This window comes from Apteryx mantelli, chromosome 21, assembly GCF_036417845.1.
Source record: "Apteryx mantelli isolate bAptMan1 chromosome 21, bAptMan1.hap1, whole genome shotgun sequence".
Lineage (NCBI taxonomy): Eukaryota > Metazoa > Chordata > Aves > Apterygiformes > Apterygidae > Apteryx > Apteryx mantelli.
In genome coordinates, this window is record NC_089998.1 from 13643118 (window position 1) to 13666636 (window position 23519).

At 58.1% G+C, this 23519-nt stretch overlaps 1 protein-coding gene across 5 annotated transcripts in view; it reads left to right on the forward strand.

Annotated features, from left to right (window-relative positions):
• The window catches only part of ABCA2 (ATP binding cassette subfamily A member 2), a 43524-nt gene extending 22260 nt beyond the window's left edge, over positions 1–21264 (forward strand). For 2 of the 5 annotated variants that reach the window (XM_067309411.1, XM_067309413.1), the window contains 36 exons: positions 35–131; positions 610–783; positions 866–968; positions 1761–1875; positions 2542–2732; positions 3178–3328; positions 3611–3815; positions 4413–4577; positions 4943–5150; positions 5457–5669; positions 6029–6225; positions 6713–6895; positions 7406–7590; positions 7967–8087; positions 8390–8680; positions 9890–10108; positions 10499–10601; positions 11069–11397; positions 12079–12292; positions 12475–12580; positions 13557–13668; positions 14111–14171; positions 14412–14586; positions 14674–14789; positions 15100–15247; positions 15665–15788; positions 16856–16988; positions 17239–17356; positions 17558–17736; positions 18084–18780; positions 19107–19210; positions 19533–19625; positions 19945–20047; positions 20249–20386; positions 20640–20846; positions 21186–21264. In XM_067309411.1, coding sequence (XP_067165512.1) covers positions 35–131; positions 610–783; positions 866–968; positions 1761–1875; positions 2542–2732; positions 3178–3328; positions 3611–3815; positions 4413–4577; positions 4943–5150; positions 5457–5669; positions 6029–6225; positions 6713–6895; positions 7406–7590; positions 7967–8087; positions 8390–8680; positions 9890–10108; positions 10499–10601; positions 11069–11397; positions 12079–12292; positions 12475–12580; positions 13557–13668; positions 14111–14171; positions 14412–14586; positions 14674–14789; positions 15100–15247; positions 15665–15788; positions 16856–16988; positions 17239–17356; positions 17558–17736; positions 18084–18780; positions 19107–19210; positions 19533–19625; positions 19945–20047; positions 20249–20386; positions 20640–20846; positions 21186–21221 — 6114 coding nt within the window. In that variant the 3' untranslated portion in view covers positions 21222–21264. The remainder of the gene's footprint in view (positions 1–34; positions 132–609; positions 784–865; positions 969–1760; positions 1876–2541; positions 2733–3177; positions 3329–3610; positions 3816–4412; positions 4578–4942; positions 5151–5456; positions 5670–6028; positions 6226–6712; positions 6896–7405; positions 7591–7966; positions 8088–8389; positions 8681–9889; positions 10109–10498; positions 10602–11068; positions 11398–12078; positions 12293–12474; positions 12581–13556; positions 13669–14110; positions 14172–14411; positions 14587–14673; positions 14790–15099; positions 15248–15664; positions 15789–16855; positions 16989–17238; positions 17357–17557; positions 17737–18083; positions 18781–19106; positions 19211–19532; positions 19626–19944; positions 20048–20248; positions 20387–20639; positions 20847–21185) is intronic. The other 3 variants (XM_067309414.1, XM_067309415.1, XM_067309412.1) reach the window with 3 other exon arrangements.
• The last annotated feature ends 2255 nt before the right edge of the window (positions 21265–23519 follow it).

Sequence of the window (23519 nt, forward strand, 5' to 3'; positions counted from 1 at the left end):
CAGTGGGATCTCACTAGTCTTTCCCTCCTGTCAGGTCAGTGTGGACATCTTCAAGGGCTTCCCAGATGAGGAGAGCATCGTCAACTACACTCTGAATCAGGCCTACCAGGACAACGTCACTGTCTTTGCTAGTATGTTCCCAGGAACCAGTCCCTTTATGGGGGGGTCCCTAAAGATGTGTCATTTGCCAGACATGCCCCAGGCCTGGAGCCAACTCTGGGATGTTGACTGCTTTGGTGCATGTTTTGAGTGAATCATCTTTGTGCCAACTCCCTGTTGCAGTTCCCGTCCTCTCCCTCCTGGCCCCAGTCCTGCTGTCCCTCAACCCTGGCCAAGCCCTGCCAGGCCCAGAGCCCTGAGGCTGTCCTAGCTCACCCACCACGGATCTCTGTCAGCTGCCTGCCCTGGGCTGGATCCTGTGCCAGGATCATGCAAGCCTTCCTGGGTCCCAGTAACCATGGGCTAGCTTCTTGACTTGGCCCATTGGGGGCACATTGATCCTGGGGGTCCCAGCAGAGCTCTCATGTCCCTGCCTGTCACGGTGTGTTGGCTGGTGTCACAAGACTCCTGTGGTGCCAGTGCCCTCCCTGCCTTCCCCCATGCCTGCAGGCGTCATCTTCCAGACCAACAAGGATGGCTCGCTCCCCCCTCACGTCATGTACAAGATCCGGCAGAACTCCAGCTTCACTGAGAAAACCAACGAGATCCGGCGGGCATACTGGCGGCCTGGCCCCAACACTGGTGGGCGCTTCTACTTCCTCTACGGCTTTGTCTGGATCCAGGGTGAGTGCCAGCTCCTCACCAGGGCTGCCCTCCATCCCCTGCCTGTGCCGCTTGGCTCACCTTGGCCTCTCCTTCTCCTCAGACATGATGGAGCGTGCCCTCATCAACACATTTGTTGGCCACGATGTGGTGGAGCCTGGCAATTACGTGCAGATGTTCCCATACCCCTGTTATACCCGGGACGAGTGAGTAGCCCCACAGGCCACAGGGTGGGTAGGGGATGGAGCTTCCATTTTCCCTTGGGGCAGTCCAAATAGGCCAGGACTCTTCAGCTGGGAAAAAGGGGCAAGTGAGGAGGACCTGAGAGAGGTTGGTGACATTGGGAGTGATGAGCAACCAGTTATGCCCTGTTCCTTGGACCACTGGTCTAAGGGGAGTCCTCAAAGCAAGCAAGGGGAAGGGTTTTTTTCCCAGTTCATAATTCAAGTGAAGAACTCACTGCTGCAGGAGTCTTGGAGGCTAAAAGACTTGGGGAAAATAATAGGTGCTTTATAAATTCATGATAAATGGGTCTGTTGGTGGTTACTAAACATGGTGGTCCAGATGAAGCATCTGGCATGAAAAGTCCCAAACTCACCAACCCTCCAGGGCAGGAGGGTAGAAAGGGCCTGTCCACGTCAGGGTAGGCAGGGCATTGGGCTGAGCCTGCCGGGGCTGAGGCTGCTGCTGGCCTGCCTGCTGGGGACCTGCTAGCCAGGACACCTGGGTTTTGCTCTGGCCTTTGCTATGGGATTGTTAGAGGAGCTCTGAAAAATACTTCCCCCACCCTGTGCCTCAGTTTCCCCAGTTATAAAACAGTGGCAGGATCGGTAGCTCTTTCAGGGCACTAGGGAACTGCTGAACCGGAGGCCTGTGGTCCTCCCCAGGTGGTGGGAGAGCCCCTCAACTGCCCTGGGTCTTGTCCCCTCAGGGCTCTCCCCCATTCCCTGGGGTGACGCTGCCATCCAGCTCTCCCTTCTCTTCCCATGCCCCACCAGCTTCCTCTTCGTCATCGAGCACATGATGCCTCTGTGCATGGTGATCTCCTGGGTCTACTCGGTGGCTATGATGATCCAGCACATTGTGACGGAGAAGGAGCATCGCCTGAAAGAGGTGAGGATCCTGGGAAATGCCTTGGAAGGACCCAAGATCTTCCCTGCCCTGCTGCCCAGGGGAGGCCAGGCGCGAGGACCAGTCCCACCTGTCAAGCCACCTAGTCCTCTCCATCACCCAGTAACTGTTCCTAGACAGCGGCTGCCCAGGATCCCTCACTGGCCCAGAGCCACTGGCAAGAGCGGAGAGTTCTTGCAGTGGACAAGAATGTGGTGGAGCTGCTGGGCACAGTGCCAGGCCAAGCTGGCTGGCGGTCTCAGGGAACGGCTGCCAGCGGCCAGGGCAGTCTGCAATGGAGAGCAAGGTACTGAGCTCCACAGCTGAGCCTGGAGCCCCATCGCCTCCAGGCCCCGCCTCATTTTCCTGGGAAATGGGCTGCATGAATGGGGGCACTGGGCTGGGATGGGTGCAGATCCCACAACCCAGGACTCTACTACAGCTTGTCCCTGGACTGGGCCACTCATTCTGAGTGTCAGCAGCACAAACCCTGCCCAGCACAGAAGGAAGCCTGGCCCATCTGCACCCTGGCAGATGATGCTGTGGCCTGCCCACTTCCAGCAGCCCCCAAGGGACTTCTCCATGCTGTCGTTTGCTCTCCCAGCCTCAGTGAGTGAGGCAAGAGGGATGCACAGGGGACAGCCCCACTGAGAGGTGCTGGCCTTGCAGGTGATGAAGATGATGGGCTTGAACAATGCAGTCCATTGGGTGGCTTGGTTCATCACTGGCTTCGTCCAGCTCTCCATCTCAGTCACAGCTCTCACCGCCATCCTAAAATATGGCAAGGTCCTGATGCACAGCGATGTCCTCATCATCTGGCTCTTCCTCGCCATCTATGCTGTAGCCACCATCATGTTCTGGTGAGCTGTCAGATTCACTCTGTGCAATTAGGGGGCACTAAGTAACACCAGCCCTTTATGGGGTCCTTGTGCCACAGGGCGAGGGTGCTGGGAGCTGTGCAGACAGGGGCCACTGGAGGTAGCACAATTTTCCCCCAGCCAGATGATTTGAAGGGAAGTTTGTTACCATGACCTGAGTGAAATCAGACTGTGTGGGGAAAGCAGCTGGCCATGCCTGCTCTGGGGACCGCACAGCCCTGGTAGGGCAGGCTCCAGGGTTGGGTGTTGGGGGATCCCTCTGTCCTTGGAGGGGGACAGCTCTGACACTCCCTTCCATAGGGCCAGGGGATGGTGCTCAGGTGCGGGAGAGGGGGGTACTTAGGTGGAGGGCACGGCCTTTCTCTGGTTGGTGGGGGTCACCTATATTTCACTGTGGGGCTGGTGGGTAATGCTGTCTTCCCTGCAGTTTCCTAGTGTCGGTACTCTACTCCAAGGCCAAGCTGGCCTCAGCCTGTGGTGGCATCATCTATTTTTTGAGCTACGTGCCCTACATGTACGTTGCCATCCGGGAGGAGGTGGCGCATGACAAGATCACGGCCTTTGAGAAGTGCATTGCGGTGAGTTGATTGTGGCTGCTAGGGGAGGGTGCCTGGGCCAGGATTTGCCCTGGGCAGCCCATGACACTGGCCACAGTGGCCACCAAGCCCTGGGCAAACCTGCGCAGTGCCCAAGCAAGTCGCACTGCCTCACAGGGCTTTGGATGCATCTCCAGATGGTTTGGAGCAGCTCCATGGGCCTGGATGGGGCAGAGCTGAGTAGGAATTAGCCCCAAGCCATTCCTCCTGAGCTTGGCCCATGGTTCCTGCTGATACCCCCCCTTCCCCTCCACCCCTTCGCAGTCCCTCATGTCAACCACGGCATTTGGTCTGGGCTCCAAGTATTTTGCCCTGTATGAGGTGGCTGGCGTGGGCATCCAGTGGCACACCTTCAGCCAGTCGCCTGTGGAAGGGGACGACTTCAACCTCTTGCTGTCCATGATGATGCTGAGCGTAGATGCCGTGGTGTACGGGGTGCTCACATGGTACATCGAGGCTGTGCACCCGGGTACGTACGGGCAGTGGGGCAGGGTGGGCACAGGGGCACCCCTAACCTCATGGGAGCCTCCCCACTGGGGATGCTGCTGGTTCCTGGCCATGCTTTGCACTGATATGGGGGGATTTGTCACAGCCTGCCTCCAGGCTCTCCTGCATGTGTCCCATTGGGGACTGCTGCCCTCATGCTCTCACCCACTGGTGACACCCCTGTCTCCTGGTAGGATCCCTGGAGCTTGCTTGAATCACATATCTCAGTTTGCTGGCTGACTAGCAAAACAAGGCATTTGGGGCTGGAGAGTTATTTTCTCTGATTGCTAGTTTGGGAAGGAGTTTTACCTTCTTTGTTTGCTTTTAAAGTAAAACTGAAATGTGGGCCAAGTCCAGTTTTGCTCTGGTTCCTTGAACAACTCCACAGTGTTTTCCTGAGCCCAGTCAGCCAGTGCATTTGCAGGCTCCCACCCTGCAGTGGTGTTCCCATGCCAGGGAAATCTCCTCATTACCAGTGCCCGGCTCTACCCCAACCCTCATCAGGCTTCTCTGAGGACATAGGTGGCAGGGATGGGCCTGGAGAGGCCCTGCCCTGACTCCGGAGGAGTTGCGCTTGCAGGTATGTATGGTCTGCCGCGGCCCTGGTACTTCCCTTTCCAGAAGTCCTACTGGTTGGGGAATGGGCGAGTGGAGACGTGGGAGTGGACCTGGCCCTGGTCCCGCACCACTCGCCTCAGCATCATGGAGGAGGACCAGGCCTGTGCCATGGAGAGCAGGAGACTGGGTGAGAGCAGTCGGGGGACAGTGGAAGGGAAGCCCGGGGCTGGCTGTCGGGTGCCAGGGCTTGGCCTCAGCTCTGTCACAGCGCCCTGCAGTGGCCATGGACCCCTTTGCATTCCCCCATTACCATTGTCCTGAAGGAAAGGGTGTTTGTCAGGACAGGATCCTGGGTCTGAGGTCAAGCGCTGCTGCCTGTCAGGGAGCTGCTCCCTACTGTTTTGGGAGAGGGAAGCTGGCGAGAAGCACAGGGGAAAGGAGGTCAGGAGCCAGGATGGCAGCCTGGCATGGCCATGAGCAGAGCAGGGAGTGGGGATGGTTCATTCCCTGGGAAGTCCTGCTCTGAGTCAGATTCCCCTACCCACCCCTCAGCTCCTCACCATCCTGCTCTCGTATCAGAGGAGACGCGGGGCATCGAGGAGGAGCCGTCCCATCTGCCATTGGTCGTTTGCATTGACAAGCTCACCAAGGTCTACAAGACGGACAAGAAACTGGCGCTGAACAAGCTGAGCCTCAACCTCTATGAGAACCAGGTGGTGTCCTTCCTGGGACATAATGGAGCAGGCAAAACCACCACCATGTGAGTGTCTTCCAGGGTAGACATGAACTGTGTCCTTCTAGCCAGCTGAGGTGGGTCGGAAAGGTGCTGCATGGCTGTCCTCGCAGGGCCCTGTGGCTCTGCCGGTACCATGGCTAAAGGGAGGTGGTGTGGACGTGGGGGTGGTGCAAAAGAGTGGGCAGTGGGCACATGGCCCTGCTCTGACATTATTCTGTCCAGGTTGTTGGCCAAGGACTCTGTCTAACAGATAGACTGGGAGCTGGTGATTGGGATCAGGGTTGGATATAGGCACATGAGGTCCCTCACATTGTTGCATTTCTCCACCAGGTCCATCCTGACTGGCTTGTTCCCTCCAACATCGGGCTCTGCTACCATCTATGGCCACGATATCCGGACAGAGATGGATGAGATCCGGAAGAACCTGGGCATGTGTCCCCAGCACAATGTGCTCTTTGACAGGCTGACGGTGGAGGAGCACCTCTGGTTCTACTCACAGCTCAAGAGCATGGCAGAGGAGGAGATCCGCAAAGAGATGGACAAGTAGGCAACCTTGCTCTAGCAGAGCTGCAGCTCCCCTTGCCCCCTCCTTTCCTTTGGTGTGAGCAGGTCCCCTTCTCACTGGCTGTGCTGTGGTGGGTGACCTAGGAGCCGAGACATCTCCAAAAGCAGCTCCACAAAGTGTTTTTTGAACCTTGGAGTACTGAACTGTGAAAACCAGCATAAGATCCCTTTATAGCCTGGCCATAGCTAGTCTGTCCCCATCTGCCAAGAGCCTCAGGCACCTGCATGGGAAAGAGGCGTGAAGTGCTGCCGGCAGGCACCGGGGCTCCATAGCTGGAGCAGGCACAGGTGCAGGCAGGCCTCAGCATGCCATGGTGCATCTCTCCTCCTGTCCCTAGGATGATTGAAGACCTGGAGCTCTCTAACAAACGCCACTCCCTGGTGCAAACTCTCTCAGGTGGCATGAAGAGGAAGCTGTCAGTGGCTATAGCCTTCGTGGGTGGATCGCGGGCCGTAATCTTGGACGAGCCCACAGCTGGTGTCGACCCATATGCACGCAGGGCCATCTGGGACCTCATCCTCAAGTACAAGCCAGGTGAACAGAGGCAGGCAAAGCCCTGCACAGCTTTTCCCCCTTGCACCAGCTCAGAGTCCCCCACCTTGGCTGCCAGAGCCGAAGAATGGCCAGCCACAGTGTGGAGAAAACTGAAATTGGATGTAGGGCCTCCCCTGGAATGGAAATAAAACCCCTCACTGTACTTTCTGAGAGAGGCCAGGTGAACTTCAGGACTCCTGGGTTCCCTTTTGTTCTCTGCTCCTGCCTTGCTGCCCAAATTGTGGCACATTTTCTCTCTGTGCCTGTTTCCCCACAGCAGTTAAATTTCCCTGTGCTTGGCACGACAGGTCCCTGGGGTGAGCTGACACTCAGAGGGCATTGCCCTATGTGCATGTAGTTGCTTCCCCCAGGGCCCAGAAGCTGTTTACCTTCTTTGAGCAGCACTTGGTAAGACAGGTACAGGCTGCCGTGGCCCCAGCATGGCCATGCTCCTCTGCCTCACTGACACTCTGTTTCTGCTGGGTAGGGAGGACCATCCTGCTCTCCACACATCACATGGACGAAGCTGACTTGCTGGGCGACCGTATTGCCATCATATCCCATGGCAAGCTCAAGTGCTGCGGCTCCCCACTGTTCCTCAAGAGCACCTATGGTGATGGTTACAAGCTGACGGTGGTCAAGAGGCAGTCAGACACCAGAAACAGCACAGGTCTGTGGACCCAGCATGACCATGGTGTTTAGGGGCAGAGTAGATGGACCCAGCTCTTTTTCTGTCCAGAAAAGGGACAAGAGTTCAAAACCCAAATGCTCCCACTGCCAGGTTTCCGTAAGCCATGTGGAGGGCTTAGATGGACAGGGTCAGGGATGTAGGAGGTGATATCTCTCAGGCTTGATTTCTCCCTTCTGGGTCTCTAGTTAGATTGTGCATGGAAGCATTTGCCTCCAGGGTGCTGATTCTGGTCTGACCCCTGCACTGCTTGCTGAGATATTGAGCTGCAGGCAGTGGTGCCCTGCAAGGTTGGAGGACAGAGAGCCTCTCCCCAGGGCTGGGCAGTGCAGGCAGGGACAGCTAGCTCTGTGACAGGGAAGCTGGGAAATTGCCAGGACCCTGCAATTGAGGATGAATGAAATCCTGAGGTGCTGGGCTGTAGCTTTGGCATTGGGGTGGTCCTGGTCGAATGACGTGCGTGGAGTGATTGATGCTGCCTCCCTGCCATAGAGTCGGGCCAGCCACACAGTCCCCCGTCCCACTCCTCCGTCAGCCCCTGCTCCGAGCCACGTGTCTCCCAGTTCATCAAGAAGTATGTGGCCTCCTGCCTCCTCATCTCAGACACCAACACTGAGCTCTCCTACATCCTGCCCAGCGAGGCTGTCAAGAAGGGCTGCTTCGAGAGGCTCTTCCAGGTACCCAATCTGCAGTGGGCCCCGGTGCCAACCCTGCTGGTAGTGTGAGGATGAGGGTTGTCCTCAAGGGGCAGGATGGGCACAGATAGGTGTGGTACTCCCAGGAGGCTTTTTGGGGAAAAAAGTGCAGGTGGGCCTGTGCAGGATTGGCCCCGGAGGGGCAGGACACAGTGTTGGGCCTGTTCTAGCCCCATGTGAGAGCTTCACCCACATGTGCCTGCAGCAGCTGGCTCAGGGAGAAGATCCTGCCTGGCACTGGTTGCTTATGGGGTGAATGGGTGCCTGAGGGATCCCCCTGTGCCATGGCAGGGTTGTGGGAGGCCATGTGGGGAAGATGAGCTTCCAGCCCTCTTCATGTGGCACTTTCCCTCCGCAGCATTTGGAGCAGAGCCTGGAGGAGCTGGACCTGACCAGTTTTGGGCTGATGGACACCACGCTCGAGGAGGTCTTCCTCAAGGTGTCTGAGGAGGACCAGTCTCTGGAGAACAGTGATGTTGGTATGGATGCCGGGGCGCACGCGGCGGTGTCGTCAGCTCTGGGACATGGGGAAGAGAGGGAAAAGTGCTGTGTGTCATACTTGATGTGGACTTTGTGGCTCCTCTCCCCTCTCGGATGGCAGCAGGAGTACCCTCCTCTCCAAATGGCACAGCAGGAGAGGCTGCCTCATGCCAGCCAAGGGCAGCCAGATGCCTACTCCAACCTGGGCTTGCAAAACAGATTTGGGCCCCTTCTCTGCTGCAACATCACCTCAAAGGCTGATGCGGTCAGTACTGAGTGGCAACCCTCTTTCTCCTTCCAGATATGAAAGAATCCAAGAAGGATGCCTTGCGGCCACCCGCCCCCGACTTGGGCCTGAAGCCTGAGGCCAACGGCGAGCCCCTTGCTGAAGCAGAAGTGCCTGAGAAGCCAGAGGTGGAGCTAAGCAACCTGGTGACCTGCTCCAAGCTTGCCCAGTCGCAGGCGTCCCTGCGCTCAGCCTCCTCGGTGGGCTCCGTGCGGGGCGATGAAGGTGGGGCTTATTCGGAGTTCTTTGGGGATTACTCTCCGTTGTTTGATAATCGGCAGGACCCTGATAACATCAGTCTGCAAGGTTTGTAATACCGCATGGCAGCCCTTCACTTTACTGGCGGGAGGTGTGGGGCATGCTCGCCCAAGTGAGATGCTCCAGAGGTCAGGTGCTCTCTTTGGGGACGGGGAGGGTGGCTGGCAGGTGGCACAGCACGGACCTCGGCCCATGCGCACCCAGCTCCCGTCCTCGCTCCCGAACGGAGAGGTGAGCTGACTCTTGTCAGGGGACTCTGATTCCCCTATGTGCTGGAGATCAGGGCTGTGCCTGCTCAGGTGAGTTTCCATGCGGGGCTGAGTTGATGTGCAACAGACGGATGTGTCCAGGGACCCTGTGCAGAGAGAGAGAAAGGGAACCCTCTGGCTGTGCAGGCCTGGGGAATAGCAATCTGTGGGAGAGAGCTGATTGCAGAGGATTTGGGTGGGATTTTGTCTGCAACTGGGTGCTTCCAGCCAGCATTTGCAGCCCCCCAAAGTGGAAGCATGTGCATGAGGAGGTCCCATGTTGAGACACAAACCTAGTGGGCTCACTGGCCGATGTTAGGACACAGCCAGCATTAGTCCTTGGTCTCTTCTCTTAGTTCCCTTTGTCTCTCTCAAATCCTCCTGCAAGCTCCAACCTTCAGCAGACTCACTCCCACTAACATGCTCTCTCCTTGGACTAGCAGCCAAGCATGGTGAGCAGCCTGGAGGTGTTGGTCTGGGGTGGTCGGTGCACTAACAACACCTTTGCTGTGTGGCTGGGTTTTTTCTCATGGCTGGCCAGCCTGCCTGTTCAGCAGAGAGCCATTTTCTAGAGAGCAAGTTTGTTCTCCAAACTCCTGGCACAATTTCAGGACTGTATACTTGCCCAGATGCTCAAGTCATACAAGGATACAACATGCAGACAAGGGCCCAAAGGCTACTGTTTTATTCACAAATTCTTTTTTGGATTATCCCACCAGCTCTTGTCATGATTAATTTAGAGACATGACATTCTTCTTCCCCTGCCAGGGCTGTGTATCACCCTGAGGATTACCGAATTCGGGTCAGCGGGGAGGCAGAGCAGGGGCGGGTGCAGCAACCCAGCTGAGCTCTCAGAGTCCCAGCCCCAAGCTCGCTGCCTCACTGTGTCCCCACACCCAAGACCCATCCACCCTGCTTCTTAACAGCGCTAATCCCTTGTGCTGCTCACGGGCTTCTCAAACCAGCCTGCTCATGTTTTCCTTCCCTCCCTGTTGTCTCCTTACTCCAGACCAAGAGGCTGACATGGAGGCAGAGGACCATGACCTGGCGGGACAGGGGAGCTTTAAGCTGGAGGGATCATGGCTGAAGCTGCGGCAGTTCCATGGGCTGATCGTCAAACGCTTCCACTGTGCCAAGCGCAACACCAAGGCCCTCTTCTCGCAGATCCTTCTGCCCGCCTTCTTTGTCTGCGTGGCCATGACTGTGGCGCTCTCTGTGCCCGAAATAGGTGCCTACAAGCCCTAGTCCCAGTGGGATCAGGAGGAAAAGGGGACACTTGCCCCCATCCCCTCTCTGGTATCCAGATTTGTACCCCATTGCCAGGCCAAGCATCTGTCGTCCTCCATCTTCAGAAGCTGCTCCAGCAGCTCAGGAGCAAGGGCATCTTTCCCACCCTGCTGCTCCGACTGCCCCTGCATGAGCCAAGTCTCACCGGCTTTGCAGACCCAAATGCTGTGGGCTCCCGGTAGCCTTCTCTGCCTGCTCCAGTTTGGCTGGTGGTGAAGCTGCTGGGTGTTGGGAGGGGGTCAAGGTAGAGGCTCATGGGGAGTTTGACCAGTCTGTCTGCAAGGGAGGCGGTGGTGTTGGTGCAAACAGGTTACTTTCCTTGACCCCGCAGGTGACCTGCCTCCCCTCATCCTCTCACCATCTCAGTACCACAACTACACGCAGCCCAAGGGCAACTTCATTCCTTATGCCAACGAGGAGCGGCGTGAGTACCGGTGAGAGCCCCTCACTGCCTGGAGAGCAGCATCCTGTGCCCCGTCCCTGTCCCTGTCCCCATCCCCTGCTGCAGCACCTTCCCAGGACTGCGCTGGGGTGCGGGGAGTGGGGAGGGGAGCCCACAGTGGATCTGGCACTGAGGCTGGCTTGGGCTTGAAGCACAGCCATGGCCAGTGCCATGTCCCCATGCAGGAAGCACCTACCATTGTTCCCTAGGGTGAGTCTCTTGGAGTGGTGCCAACCCTGACACTGGTGCTGGCTTCACCCAGCAGCTCATCTCATGCCAGGCCCAGACTGCAGGGACTCCCAGGGCTGTATGGCTGGGGTGCCCATGCCCATATAGCTGTGGTCCATAGAGGCCCCAGGGACTTGCCCAGCAGAAGAGGGCTGAGGTGGCAAGTCCCGTATCTCCTCAGGGAAACCCTCTGCTTCTAGCTCCTCCTCACCTACTCTTCTCTCCCCACAGCATCAGGCTGTCTCCTGATGCCAGCCCCCAGCAACTGGTGAACACCTTCCACCTGCCCTCAGGCGTGGGTGCCACATGCGTGCTCAAGACCGCCTTCAACAACACGCTGGACCAGCCCATGCAGACCCTGAACCTCAACAGCAATGAGTCCAAGATGCTGGCAGCCAAGTACTTCGATGCCATGTGCATTGACTCCTTCACACAAGGCCTGCCGCTCTCCAACTTTGTGCCACCACCTCCGTCCCCGGCCCCCTCTGACTACCCCATCTCGGTGGATGAGGACCTGCTCCGTGCCTGGAACTCCACGACCTTCTCCTCTGCCATCAAAGGTATCGCCAGGGCCGTCCTGGTGCCCAGGTCTGTCCAGGTCCTGGGTTCATATGCAGGAGGGGTGATTTATCTCCCTCAGAGGAGCAGTGCAGGGACCCCTGAAAGTGCCCCTCAGGCATGGTTTGGCCTGGCCCTTGCAGAGTATTGCTCAGCTATGCTGCTGGCTCAGGGCCAGCGTTACCCTTGGAGCACCTCTCTGCGTTCAGCTTCCAGCAGTCCTGGGCGAGCTTGCCATTAAAGTCCTGGGCTGGTTGTGCCATTAAATGTCCCACAGCCAGCCTTTTGTCACCCTCGCTGGACCGGCTACTTGGTCCCTAGCTGGAGAAATGGCTACTTTACCTTCTCCAGACTCAGTTCTCAACCTGCATCTGAATTGTTTCCATCCTGGGTCTGCTCCAAAGTTTTCTTCATGTCTGCCTCTTGGCCCCTCTCTGTCACTGGGACCCAAAAGGCCTCTCAAAAGACTAGGCTCAGGCCCAGCAGGAGCTAGCCCTTGTAGAGCAGAGTGATCTCTCCCTGCCCAGCCAAGATCTCTTGGCTGAGCGTGCAGCAGGTCACCCTGGCATGTCCATCTCGTCCCCTGCTGCCCTGGTGTTGCCCCAAGCAGCCCCCGTGACCAGAGGCTGATGAGATGGTTCCGGTTAGAGCTTTGCTTTGAGCTGCCTTTCTGTGATCCTCAGAGACCATCACCTCAGCCCCAACCCTGCCCCGAATTATCCATGAGCCCATCAAGTGCACATGCTCCATGCAGGGGACTGGCTTCTCCTGCCCCAGCGGCGTGGGAGGGCATCCCCCGCAGATGAAGGTGGTAACAGGGGACATCCTGGCCGACATCACCGGGCGCAATGTCTCCGAGTACCTGCTCTACACGTCGGACCGCTTCCGGCTGCACAGGCAAGAGGGAGGGTGGGAGAGAGTTTCCTTGTGCCCTTGGGGCAGTGGGCATGGGGGGAATGAGGACTTTGTGGAGACGGACCGGGGGACCAGCTGGAGCCAGGAGGGCTGGATGAGTGTTGCCCTGTTTCTGGACCTAGGGGAGAATGGTCACAGCTTCTCACTGGTGACTTGTTCCACAGGTACGGGGCACTCACCTTTGGCAATGTCCAGAAATCCATCCCAGCCTCCTTCGGGGCCAGGGCTCCTGCCACGGTGCGCAAGATAGCTGTCCGGAGAACAGCCCAGGTAGGACCGTGCTGAGCCATGGACAACCTGGCCCAGCCCTGGGGCAGCCGGGGAGACCAATAGGCAGCAGTGAACCTGGCACAGATGGGGAGGAGAATCACAGAATCACAGAATGGTTGATGTTGGAAGGGACCTCTGGAGATCACCTAGTCCAACCCCCCTGCTCAAGCAGGTTCACCTAGAGCACATTGCACAGGATTGCATCCAGGCGCGTTTTGAATATCTCCAGAGAAGGAGACTCCACAACCTCTCTGGGCAACCTGTTCCAGTGCCCTGTCACCTTCACAGTGAAGAAGTTTTTCCTCATGTTCAGATGAAATTGTCTGTGTTTCAGTTTGTGCCTGTTGCCTCTTGTCCTGTCACTGGGCACCACTGAAAAGAGTCTGGCCCCATCCTCTTGACACCCTCCCTTTAGATCTTTGTATACATTGATAAGATCCCCTCTCAGTCTTCTCTTCTCCAGGCTCAACAGGACCAGCTCTCTCAGCCTTTCTTCATAAGGGAGATGCTCCAGTCCCCTAATCATCTTTGTAGCCCTTCGCTGGACTTGCTCCAGCAGTGCCCTGTCTCTCTTGTACTGGGGAGCCCAGAACTGGACACAGTACTCCAGATGTGGCCTCGCTAGGGCTGAGTAGAGGGGGAGGAGAGAAGGAGAAGGCTGCGCTGCCAGCATGGTGGGGTCTGTTCATCCCCTGCTCTAAGGCAGGCCTCTCCTCTGAGGGATCTGCGATGGTGCCCTCACTCCACAGTGCACTTAGTGTCACTCCCACACCAGCCTGTTGGTCCCAGCATGGTCTGTAGTGACCCACTCTCCCTGCAGCCTTGTGCACGGGAAGCTTGCCCCATGGCTGCCCCCATCCCATCCCATCTTGTCCTGTCCTGTCCGATCCCATCCTGTCCCAGCCCTCCCATCCAGCACATCTGGCAGGGGCCCAGCTCTCCTGCTACCTCCCACCACTCTTCTCTGCTCCTCCAGGTCTTCTACAACAACAAGGGCTACCATAGCATGCCCACCTATCTCAACGCACTCAACAATGCCATCCTGCGGGCCAACTTGCCCAAGAGCAAAGGCAACCCCGCTGCTTACGGTGAGGGCCTGGAGGCATTTAAGGGTGGAAGCATGTCAGGAATAGCTTTGGGCATGGTCTAACAAGGGTTTAAAGTGAAATGTTGCTCCTTGGCCCAAGCAGGCTACTGCCCATTTGGAGCAGGGGTTCACACTTCTCAGATGTGTGTGGTTTGAGAGCTGGGCTAGACAGGGTCTGAGTCAGTCCATTACCTCCCAAGATGCTGCCTGTTGGCTTCTGGGCTTGCAAACATGTCTGAAAAATGCTCTGCTACCAGCTGATGAGAGGGAGAGCTTGGCCTGACCTGCTCAGTTGCTTCAAGCAGCTCAGCTTCTGCACTGGGCTGCAGGGAAGGAAACCTGTCCTCAGAAGCAGGGACCAGGCAGGCCTGAAGCTGTGAGTAAAATTTTCTGTCCTGATCTGGCTTTCACATTCCTGTGTTTCCTCCCGGGCCTTCCTGTAGGTATCACGGTGACCAACCACCCCATGAACAAGACGAGTGCCAGCCTGTCTCTGGATTACCTGTATGTCCCGCAGGCCGGTTTGAGGGAGGGTGTCCATCATGTAGAAGGGGAGGGAGCTCCCTGATGTGATTTGCAGGGGGAAACCCAAAGTTACGGGTGTGACATGGCGGTCTCTGTACTGTACCCTTGCCCTGTGTACAGCAACTGTCCCATGCTGGGACAGGTGGCCTTCGTGGCCCTTTTCCAGGCAGTTGAGAGTGATGTGATCTGTGCTCTCCTCCACCTTGCTCCCCAACACAGCCTGCAAGGCACGGACGTAGTGATTGCCATCTTCATCATCGTAGCCATGTCCTTTGTGCCAGCCAGCTTTGTGGTGTTCCTGGTCGCCGAAAAGGCCACCAAGGCCAAACATCTGCAGTTTGTGAGCGGCTGCGACCCTGTCATCTACTGGTTGGCCAACTACGTGTGGGATATGGTGAGCAGGGCAAGCATGCCCAGCAGTTGAGTCTCCCAGGGCCAGGGCAGGCAAAGGGGGAATCACAGAAGTTTCTCTCTTTTCCAGCTTAACTACCTGGTGCCAGCCACATGCTGTATCATTATCCTTTTTGTGTTCGACCTCCCAGCTTACACCTCTCCCACCAACTTCCCTGCTGTCCTCTCACTCTTTCTGCTCTATGGGTAGGTTGCTCAGAGGAGGTGAGTAAGGGAGAGAGGCAGGGGACCAGGACCTGCTGGTGGGGTCCCTCTGATGCCCCGTCTGCTCTGTGACTAAATGGGCAGGATCTAGCCCTTGGGCTGCCCATCTGGCAGTTTTCTCCAGCTCCCATAGGTGGTGGGCTGTGGGGTGGGAGACCCTGGAGAAGATTGGGCTGGGAGATGGGCAATCCTGAAGCTCACTGATTGGTCCTGCCACATGGTAGTGAGCATGTGACTAACCCATTGCCTCTTCGGCCATGCTCACATGGACTTCTGCCACTTGTTTTCCCAGCTGGTCCATCACCCCCATCATGTACCCTGCTTCCTTCTGGTTCGAGGTGCCCAGTTCTGCCTATGTCTTCTTGATAGTCATCAACCTCTTCATCGGCATCACGGCCACTGTTGCCACGTTCCTGCTGCAGCTCTTTGAGCATGACAAGGTAGGAGTCTCACAGCTACAGCCAGGGCCACCAGGAAGGGAAAAGATGCTTCCCCCAACTTGGTGAGAGGGGGGATACCCCAGCCAGGGCCCAGGGAGCCAGGTCACTGGGCCTGCCATGCTGCGACAAAGCCTGTGGCTCCAGCATGGTGACTGGAGGAAACATGCAGCCTCTGTGGTTCTTTCAGACCCAGAGCAGGGTGCCTGCTTGCTTCCAGGTTGGTGTTGGTTGTCAGATCATAGGACAACTCAGGTTGGATAGGACCTCAGTAGGTCTCTACTCCAAACCCCTGCTCAAAGCAGGGCCAACTATGAGATCAGACCAAGTTACATCTTGTTGAGGATCCTGATCCTCCCATGCACTCACAGTCCTCACCGGTTTTTCTGATGGTCATGTCCTCTCTGCCCATCCCCACAGGATTTGAAGGTGGTGAACAGCTACTTGAAGAGTTGCTTCCTTGTATTCCCTAACTACAACCTGGGCCATGGCTTGATGGAGATGGCTTATAACGAGTACATCAATGAATACTATGCCAAGATCGGTATGGCCTCTTGCTCCCTTCTTCCCTTTCTCCAGCACATGTGGGCCTGCAAGGGACCACTATGTCAGCACATCCCCTCTGCCTGCCCTGAGGGAGAGCCCTCTCTCCCCCAGCCCTCCTTGGGGAGGGCTCTCCCCAAGACTCAGACAACCTGGAGCAAAAAGCCAGGGGATGTGAACTAGATTGGGACTCAGGAAAAGACACAGTTGAGGTCACCATCTCATGGTGCTGGATCTGACAAATCCATCAAATAGCCATTCTTGGTTGGATCAGTTCACCCAAATGAAATTGCAAAGTTGCAAAGTGATTTTAACAGCAAACAGGCTGTAAAAGAACAGCCTTTTTCTGATCAGCCCTGGTGCCAGCAGGACCACATAGCCCAAGACGGTTGCAGCACCAGGCCCAGGAGGCAAATAAGGCAGATGCAGGAGCAGATCTGCCCTCCGGGCCCCTGCCTCACTTGCTGGGGACACTGTTGCCTCATCATGGGCCAGCTCAAGAAATAGCAACATTCGTGTTGCACTAAGGGCTGCTCCTGTGTGGCTGTTTTGCAGCTGAGCCTCTGACAGGAGAAATAGTTTTCTCCAGTTTGAGTGTTTTTACCTTGGTGGATGGGGTTAAACTCAGCCCTCTTTGTTGGGAAAACCAGTATTGTTTTCTCCAAGATGCCATGGTAGCTGTCCTGCACACACAGAGGTAGCTGTGCATGTGGCCAGTGGCGCTGCCCAATGGTTAGTTGTACCCCGGTTCTCCCTCTAGGGCTGGGGCATGCAGACAAGGGGGGTTTGGGGTTATTTGAAGGCCCCATGTTGGCAGATCCTGGGAACCCAGTTCCCACCATGAATATTTCCTGCTGCTTCAGGAAGGCTTTTTTAGGTTTTGTTTAGCCTATGAGACAAGGATCCCCTGTTTCACCCTGCCCAGGGGAACGGGTTTGTGTCCCTGTCCTCCAGAGAGGAGCTGTCACAGCGAGTCTCTGGGTCCAGCCGCACCAGGAGGCCACATTAGCTGCATGTCTTCCCCAGTAACTGCCCCTCCGACACCTCTGTCCTCTTCATCCCACCCAGGGCAGTTCGATAAAATGAAGTCGCCCTTTGAATGGGACATCGTGACACGTGGGCTGGTTGCCATGACAATTGAAGGCTTTGTTGGCTTCTTCATCACCATCATGTGCCAGTACAACTTCTTCCGGAAACCACAGTGAGTATGGGAGTGCGGGGCAGAGTGAAGTGGGGCTGATCCCTCTGGGGTGAAAACTTTCCAGCTCTTCAAAATGGGAAAAAGCTTTGCTTTCGGGACCTGTTGGGTCAGGGCAGCCCTTCTGGGAGACGCGAGCTGGGAAAATGACCCGTCCCCAGCATTCACCTCCTGGGAGGGACATGGGAAGGCAGCGCCCGTGGCGTCTGTGCCGGCTCCGCATGCCCACCCTGCTCCCCACACCCTCCTGCAGGCGACTGCCCGTCTCCACCAAGCCCATTGAAGATGATATTGATGTGGCCAACGAGCGGCACCGTGTCCTGCGTGGTGATGCCGACAACGACATGCTGAAGATTGAGAACCTCACCAAGGTAAGGCAGCCTCTGGCCTACCCTGGGCTGTCTAGGCGCCTGCTGGCACTGGGAATGGAGCTGGGGAAGCTCTGGGGCCACAAAGAGAAAACTCAGAGCTTTTCCCACCCGAGGGACGTGGGTTGGAGCTGGGGTGCACTGGGCTTGGTGTCCAGCGTTGCCCTCGCAGCAGGGTGAGCGCCTCTTCTCTCACTGTGCAAGGTGTACAAGTCTCGCAAGATCGGGCGCATCCTGGCCGTGGACCGGCTATGTGTGGGCGTCCGGCCCGGAGAGTGCTTCGGGCTGCTGGGTGTCAACGGCGCAGGGAAGACGACCACCTTCAAGATGCTTACAGGGGACGAGAGCACCACGGGTGGAGAGGCCTTTGTTAATGGGCACAGGTACAGGGGTGCAGGTACAGGCTGGATGGGAGGATGGGGAGTGCCCACTGTCCCAGGGCCAGGATGGGGCCCGTTTTGGGGTCTCCCAGGGAAAAGGCACTGTGAACCTGACCATACAGCTCAGCAGGACTCTGCAACCCCATGTCCTGCTGGACCAACCCATCACCTGCGGGGTGGCAAGTGATGCTGGGTCTCAGGCAACGCTGCCCATTGTGGCTTAAGGGGTAGAAGATGCTTCGGTATAAAGGCCTGTGAAAGCAGGGTGAGCAAGGGGGTGTTCTCAAAAGGGAAAACACACTGGCTCAGCAATTCCTTCTCCTCATGGCCCCTCCATCCTCTCCCCACAGCATCCTGAAAGAGCTCCTGCAGGTCCAGCAAAGCTTGGGCTATTGCCCCCAGTTTGATGCGCTCTTCGATGAGCTGACGGCCCAGGAGCACCTGGAGCTCTACACCCGCCTGCGTGGTATCCCATGGAAGGATGAGGAGCGGGTATGCCTTCAGGCAGAGCGTGTCTGCCAGTGTCCCGAGGACTGGTGCTGTGTCATGGGCTGCTCTGGAAATGACCTCTCACTGGGCACCGAAGGGACCCTGAGCTGCTGCTATCTGCCCTTGCAGCAGTACCTGCTGCTTGCTGAAGGGCAGGGCCACCCAAGCAGTGCTCCCACATGGGGTGCTGGGGCCCACAGACACCTGCAGCTCTGCAAGGGGCTGCCATCAGAGCTCCATTACCCATGGCCATTCCCTGACCATGCCGGGTGCTGGATGGCTTGCAACATCCTTGGCTGCTGGCCCACACCACAGGGCCCAGCCACTGGCCCACCACCCACTGCTAGCTCTCTGCCTGCCCTATGGCCCGCAGAGGCATTCTGGGACATGGGCAGGGTGACAGCAACTCTTTGCACCCTGCAGGTGGTCAAGTGGGCACTGAAGAAGCTAGAACTGACCAAGTACGCCGACAAACCCGCCAGCACCTACAGCGGAGGCAACAAGAGGAAGCTGTCCACAGCCATAGCACTGATAGGCTACCCATCCTTCATCTTCCTGGTGAGGGCCTGGCCTCCGCAGGTGTCCTGTAAAATACCCCATATTGGGGGCTGGCCTGATCTCAGCACCTCTGTCAGAGCCATACTTCTGCTCCATCCAATATCCTTGGCACTGGACCTGGTCTGGTATGGGGCTATTCTGGGTAAACGAGGTCCCTGGGGTGGGAGCCACCTACTGCCAGCTTTGCCATGAGCGTCCTGGAGCACCGGACGGTGTCCCAGGCTGAGGGTTAGGGAAGCAGAGTCGAGCCCATGGAATGGGAAGAAAGGGGGTGGTCAGGTCCCCCTGGAGTGGCTGGCGTAGCTGAGGTACCCTCCTTCCCGCAGGACGAGCCCACAACGGGGATGGACCCTAAGGCACGGCGCTTCCTTTGGAATCTCATCCTGGATGTCATCAAAACAGGCCGCTCCGTGGTGCTCACATCCCACAGGTCTGGGGGGCTTCAGGCTGGGCCCACGACTCCTCTAGGCACCCTAGCGTGCAACATGGGCAAGAAGCCAGGAGGGAGAAGGGCTTTTCATCCCAGGGGGGCAGGCACTAGTGAGGGAGTTGGGCACAAGCCTGGAAAACCCTGTTTCTTTCTCCCATCATGGTTGGCAATGCCCCAATGCCAAGGATGAAGGCTTGAGGAGCTCAGCTCCCCATCTCCCCACCGAGTCCTGTGCCGCATCCTCTGGCAAGTGAGCATTGCCCTATCTGCCCATACCATGTTGCTTCTTCTCACCCTGCTCAATCCTGTGCTGTCTCCCCAGCATGGAGGAGTGCGAGGCGCTCTGCACCCGCCTGGCCATCATGGTGAATGGGCGACTCAAATGTCTCGGCAGCATCCAGCACTTGAAAAACAGGTAAGAGCCTGGTGAGGGTCTAGCGCCCATCTGCCAGTGCACACTGCAGGATAGGAGGGTGCCAGGCTCCCACGTGGCAGGGTGACAGCATGGTTCCTGAGGCAAAATGTCAGCCTTTTGCATGGGTGCTGCTTGAGAGGGTGGGCAGGGGGATCTGGGCAGCCTACACTGGTGCTTGACCATCCTGGTACCATCTTAGTGGGTACAGTTGCTGCCAGGCAAGTGTCATCATCAGTGTGCAGGTTTCCATGGGGTCAGTCCTCTGTAGAGGCCCAGGTGCGGAGACAGGTCCCCCATGACCTCCCTTGTCTCTGCCCAGGTTTGGAGATGGCTACATGATCACAGTGCGGACCAAGTCCAGTCTCAATGTCAAGGAGGTGGTGAGGTTCTTCAACCGCAACTTCCCCGAGGCCATCCTCAAGGTGAGCTGCCTTGCAGTGGAAGTGCCACCTTCTGCTAGCCCACGTGTCAGGGTGACAGCACCCTTTGTCTCCTGTGGAGATCAATGGCCTCATGCCATTCCTTCGTCTAGGACACCTCTGTGTCCCTCTCTCCCCTAGCAGTGTAATGAAACAGGGTTTGGGCATGTGGGGGCTCAGACCTGACCTCACTGTCCCCTGCAGGAGCGGCACCACACCAAGACCCAGTACCAGCTCAAATCGGACCAGATTTCACTGGCACAGGTCTTCAGCAAGATGGAGCAGGTGGTGGACGTGCTGGGCATCGAAGACTATTCCGTCAGCCAGACCACCCTGGACAATGTGAGGCCTGGGACAGTGCAGGTGGCTGGGTGGGCATTTCCAGGAAGGGTGGCCATGCCTGGGGCTCGTGACAAAATGCCTAGCAGAAGCTTCCCTTGGGATCTAAGCCAGTGCATGGTCTGTGGGTGTGGGGATGAAACCATGGCCAATCTCCAGCAGAGATTGCCCCAGGGCAGAGATGCCAGGCAAGGGGCAGCCCAGGGTGGGGGTCCACATGGCGTCTCTGGTAGCCACTCTCCCCCTTTCCTGCCAGGTGTTTGTGAATTTTGCCAAGAAGCAAAGTGACAACCTGGAGCAGCAGGAGACAAGCCCCAGCTGTGCCCTGCAGTCACCTCTGGAGCGGGTGCTCAGCCTGCTGCGCCCACGGGCAGCCCCCACGGAGCTGCGGGCCCTTGTGGTGGAGGAGCAGGAGGATCTGGAGACCGATGATGAAGGCCTCATCAGCTTCGAGGAGGAGAGGGTGAGAGGCCGTCCTGACACCAGTCTTGTGGGGCCAGGGAAGAAGCATCTGGGTGGCCCTAGTCCAAGCTGATGCCCCCTGCCGTGGGGTTTTGTAGCCAAAGCCATGGTGTCATGCTGGGCAACACAGCCCATGCCCAGGGGCTTGTCTCGGGAAAACATGGCCCTTCGGGGACAGAGGCAGGCACAAGGATGCTCTCCGGGAAGGGAGGCTTCAGGGACTCCCCCCACTACCCTGGCCAGATCCTTGCCCTAGGATCACCCCCAGGACTTGCTGCGCCCCTCTGCCCCTGACACCCCTTCCTGGCCCCTGAGTGCTCCCCTGTCTCCCTCTCTGCAGGCTCAGCTCTCATTCAACACGGACACACTGTGCTGAGGACCCGAGGGGGGAACCGAGCCCCCAGCTTTGAAGCCACCGAACCCTTTTCGCCTCTCCCCTCCTTTCGCCCCCGCGTCGCACGGACACATCCAGCGGCCATCTCTGCCTGCCCCAGGGGAGGCCAGGCCCTTCTGCCCATGGCCAGAGGAGCGTGACAGGGAGGACGGACGACGGGTGCAGTGCCAGCCTGGACAGACCCCGGGAACCACTGCCTGCCGGGCTGGCCTTCATCCCCTTCAGCTATGGGGCAGTGTCTCCAGATGGTGCAGGGGGCTGCCATCCTTGGCCGATTTGCCCGGCTGGCGCATGCCACGGACAGAGACTGTGAAGCAAAGGATGTGGTTTTGAGTTGGTGCCACGAGCTCTGCATGTCTTGTGGCAGGGAAGAGGCCAGTGAGCGTTGCCTTCGGACACCCACGTCTGTACCTACCCTGAGGGACTGCCAGCAGCAGGGACGTCTCTGCCCCACTGCCACCCCAAGCCTGCCCAGAAGGTCAGAGAGGAAGGATTGCTGCTTTGTCCGTATTTCCATTACCCCTTCATGGCTTGGCACTTCACCTGGCACCATACGGGGCTCGGCACCATGCCAGCCGTCCCAGCACCACGAGGGGCAGAAGCTCTGCTTTGTGCTTTACCTGTGTTTGATTTCTGTCCCCGGCACTGCCCACGGAATTTCACCAGGGACCTTGAACCTGCGAGAGACAGGCGTCTTGGCCCTACTAGCCGCATACTGCCTGGACACTTTTCTGCCAGGTAGAGCGGTCTGGGCCTCCGGACGCAGCCTGAGCCCGCAGGTGCCTCGCGGCCATGGCTGCCTGCTGCACGCTGCCAGCCAGGCAGCCCTGAGGACTCGCTCACCCAACGCACAGCTCTGTGTGCCAGCCCAGCTCCACGCGGTGCCTGGCTCTGTGCCTTGCCCAGCGCCGGTGCCCAGCTCCAGCACTCGCCTGCCCCAGCCTAGCTCTTTGTCCTTCCTTTTCCTGTACCCTCTCCTGCTGCAGGGAGGCACCAACTACCCTGGCTCTCTCTGGGGGCCATGGGCTCATGGCTCCATCCCTGAGGCTGGGCACCGGCACCCTCCCAAAGGGGCACGTGGTGGGGCAGAGGGGCATTTCACAGGGTATTTCACATGCTGGCACCAGCTGTTTCTCCCCTCTGCCCCCAGCCATGTCCCTCCTCCCAGCGCCCCTCACCTGCCCTCCTGCCTGCCCTCACCTCCCTCGTCTGCGTCTGTGTGCCCTGTCGAGGCATTGCCCAACTGCTGTGCCACCCTTCTGGTGTCTCCCCTTCCTTTTCTCCCTTGCCTCAGCATTCATCTCTTAGAGCCTCAACATCCATCCCAGTATGGGAGCCACCTGCGCTGCTTTCCACGTTGGTTTACTGGCAGCACTGGGAGAGGGAGGAGCCACCCCCCCCCCCCCCAGGATGGTTTTTGAAGCTGGGAGTCAGGTGGCATCAAGTGGGGGTAAAGCTCAGGGCAGCCCAGAGAGCTCCGATGCCAGCCTGGCCAGCAGGGAGTGGTGCCCAGGCAGTGTTGGGGAGGGAAGGACGGACCACGGTGGCCGGGGTCATGCTCTTATGTGCAGCCACCAGCAGCCCCTGCTGCCACGTCCTCGGCTGGCAGTGCCACCTGGGGCGGGCAGCAGGTGGGAGGAGCACTCTTGCAGCCGTGTCCCCTGGCACCCTCTCAGCTGGCAGTGCCCCTCCTTTCTGCAGAGGGTCCTGCTGCCAGCTCAAGGATGGGGCGGGAGGGGGGGGAGGGGGGTGCTGAGCCAGTGCAGCTCTTGGCCTCCTGCCACCTCCCTGCCCGCAGCAGCTCTGCAACCTGGAGCTGTGCCCAAAGCAGGGTCCTGTCCCACTAACCCCAACAGCCCATCCTGTGCACCTGGACTTTCGCAGCGACCTGGGATGGCTTCGCCAAGTGCACGGCCCCCGCTCCACCTCAAGCGTTGTCTGTGCCCTGCAAGAGCAGGTTTAATGTCTGTGGGCACCTGCTGACCCCAGGGGTGGCTCCTCTCCGGGTCTGCAGCATCATGCTGCAGCTGGGAGCAGGGCGCTCATGCCCTGGGCAGGCTGCCAGTTCCCAGGGCTTCGCTGCCTGCGTTCACGTGCTTGAGTCTCTTCGTCTTGCTCGTCCCGGGGCTCGGAAATGTGGGGGCTGAATGGGGGGCTGTGGGGGGGGGGCCTCTGCTGTACCCATGTCTCCCCCCAGCCTAGGGCTCACCAGTCCTTTATGCCACGTGCTATAGATTGTGATACAATATACAGTATTTTCAATAGGGGAAAACTGGGGGG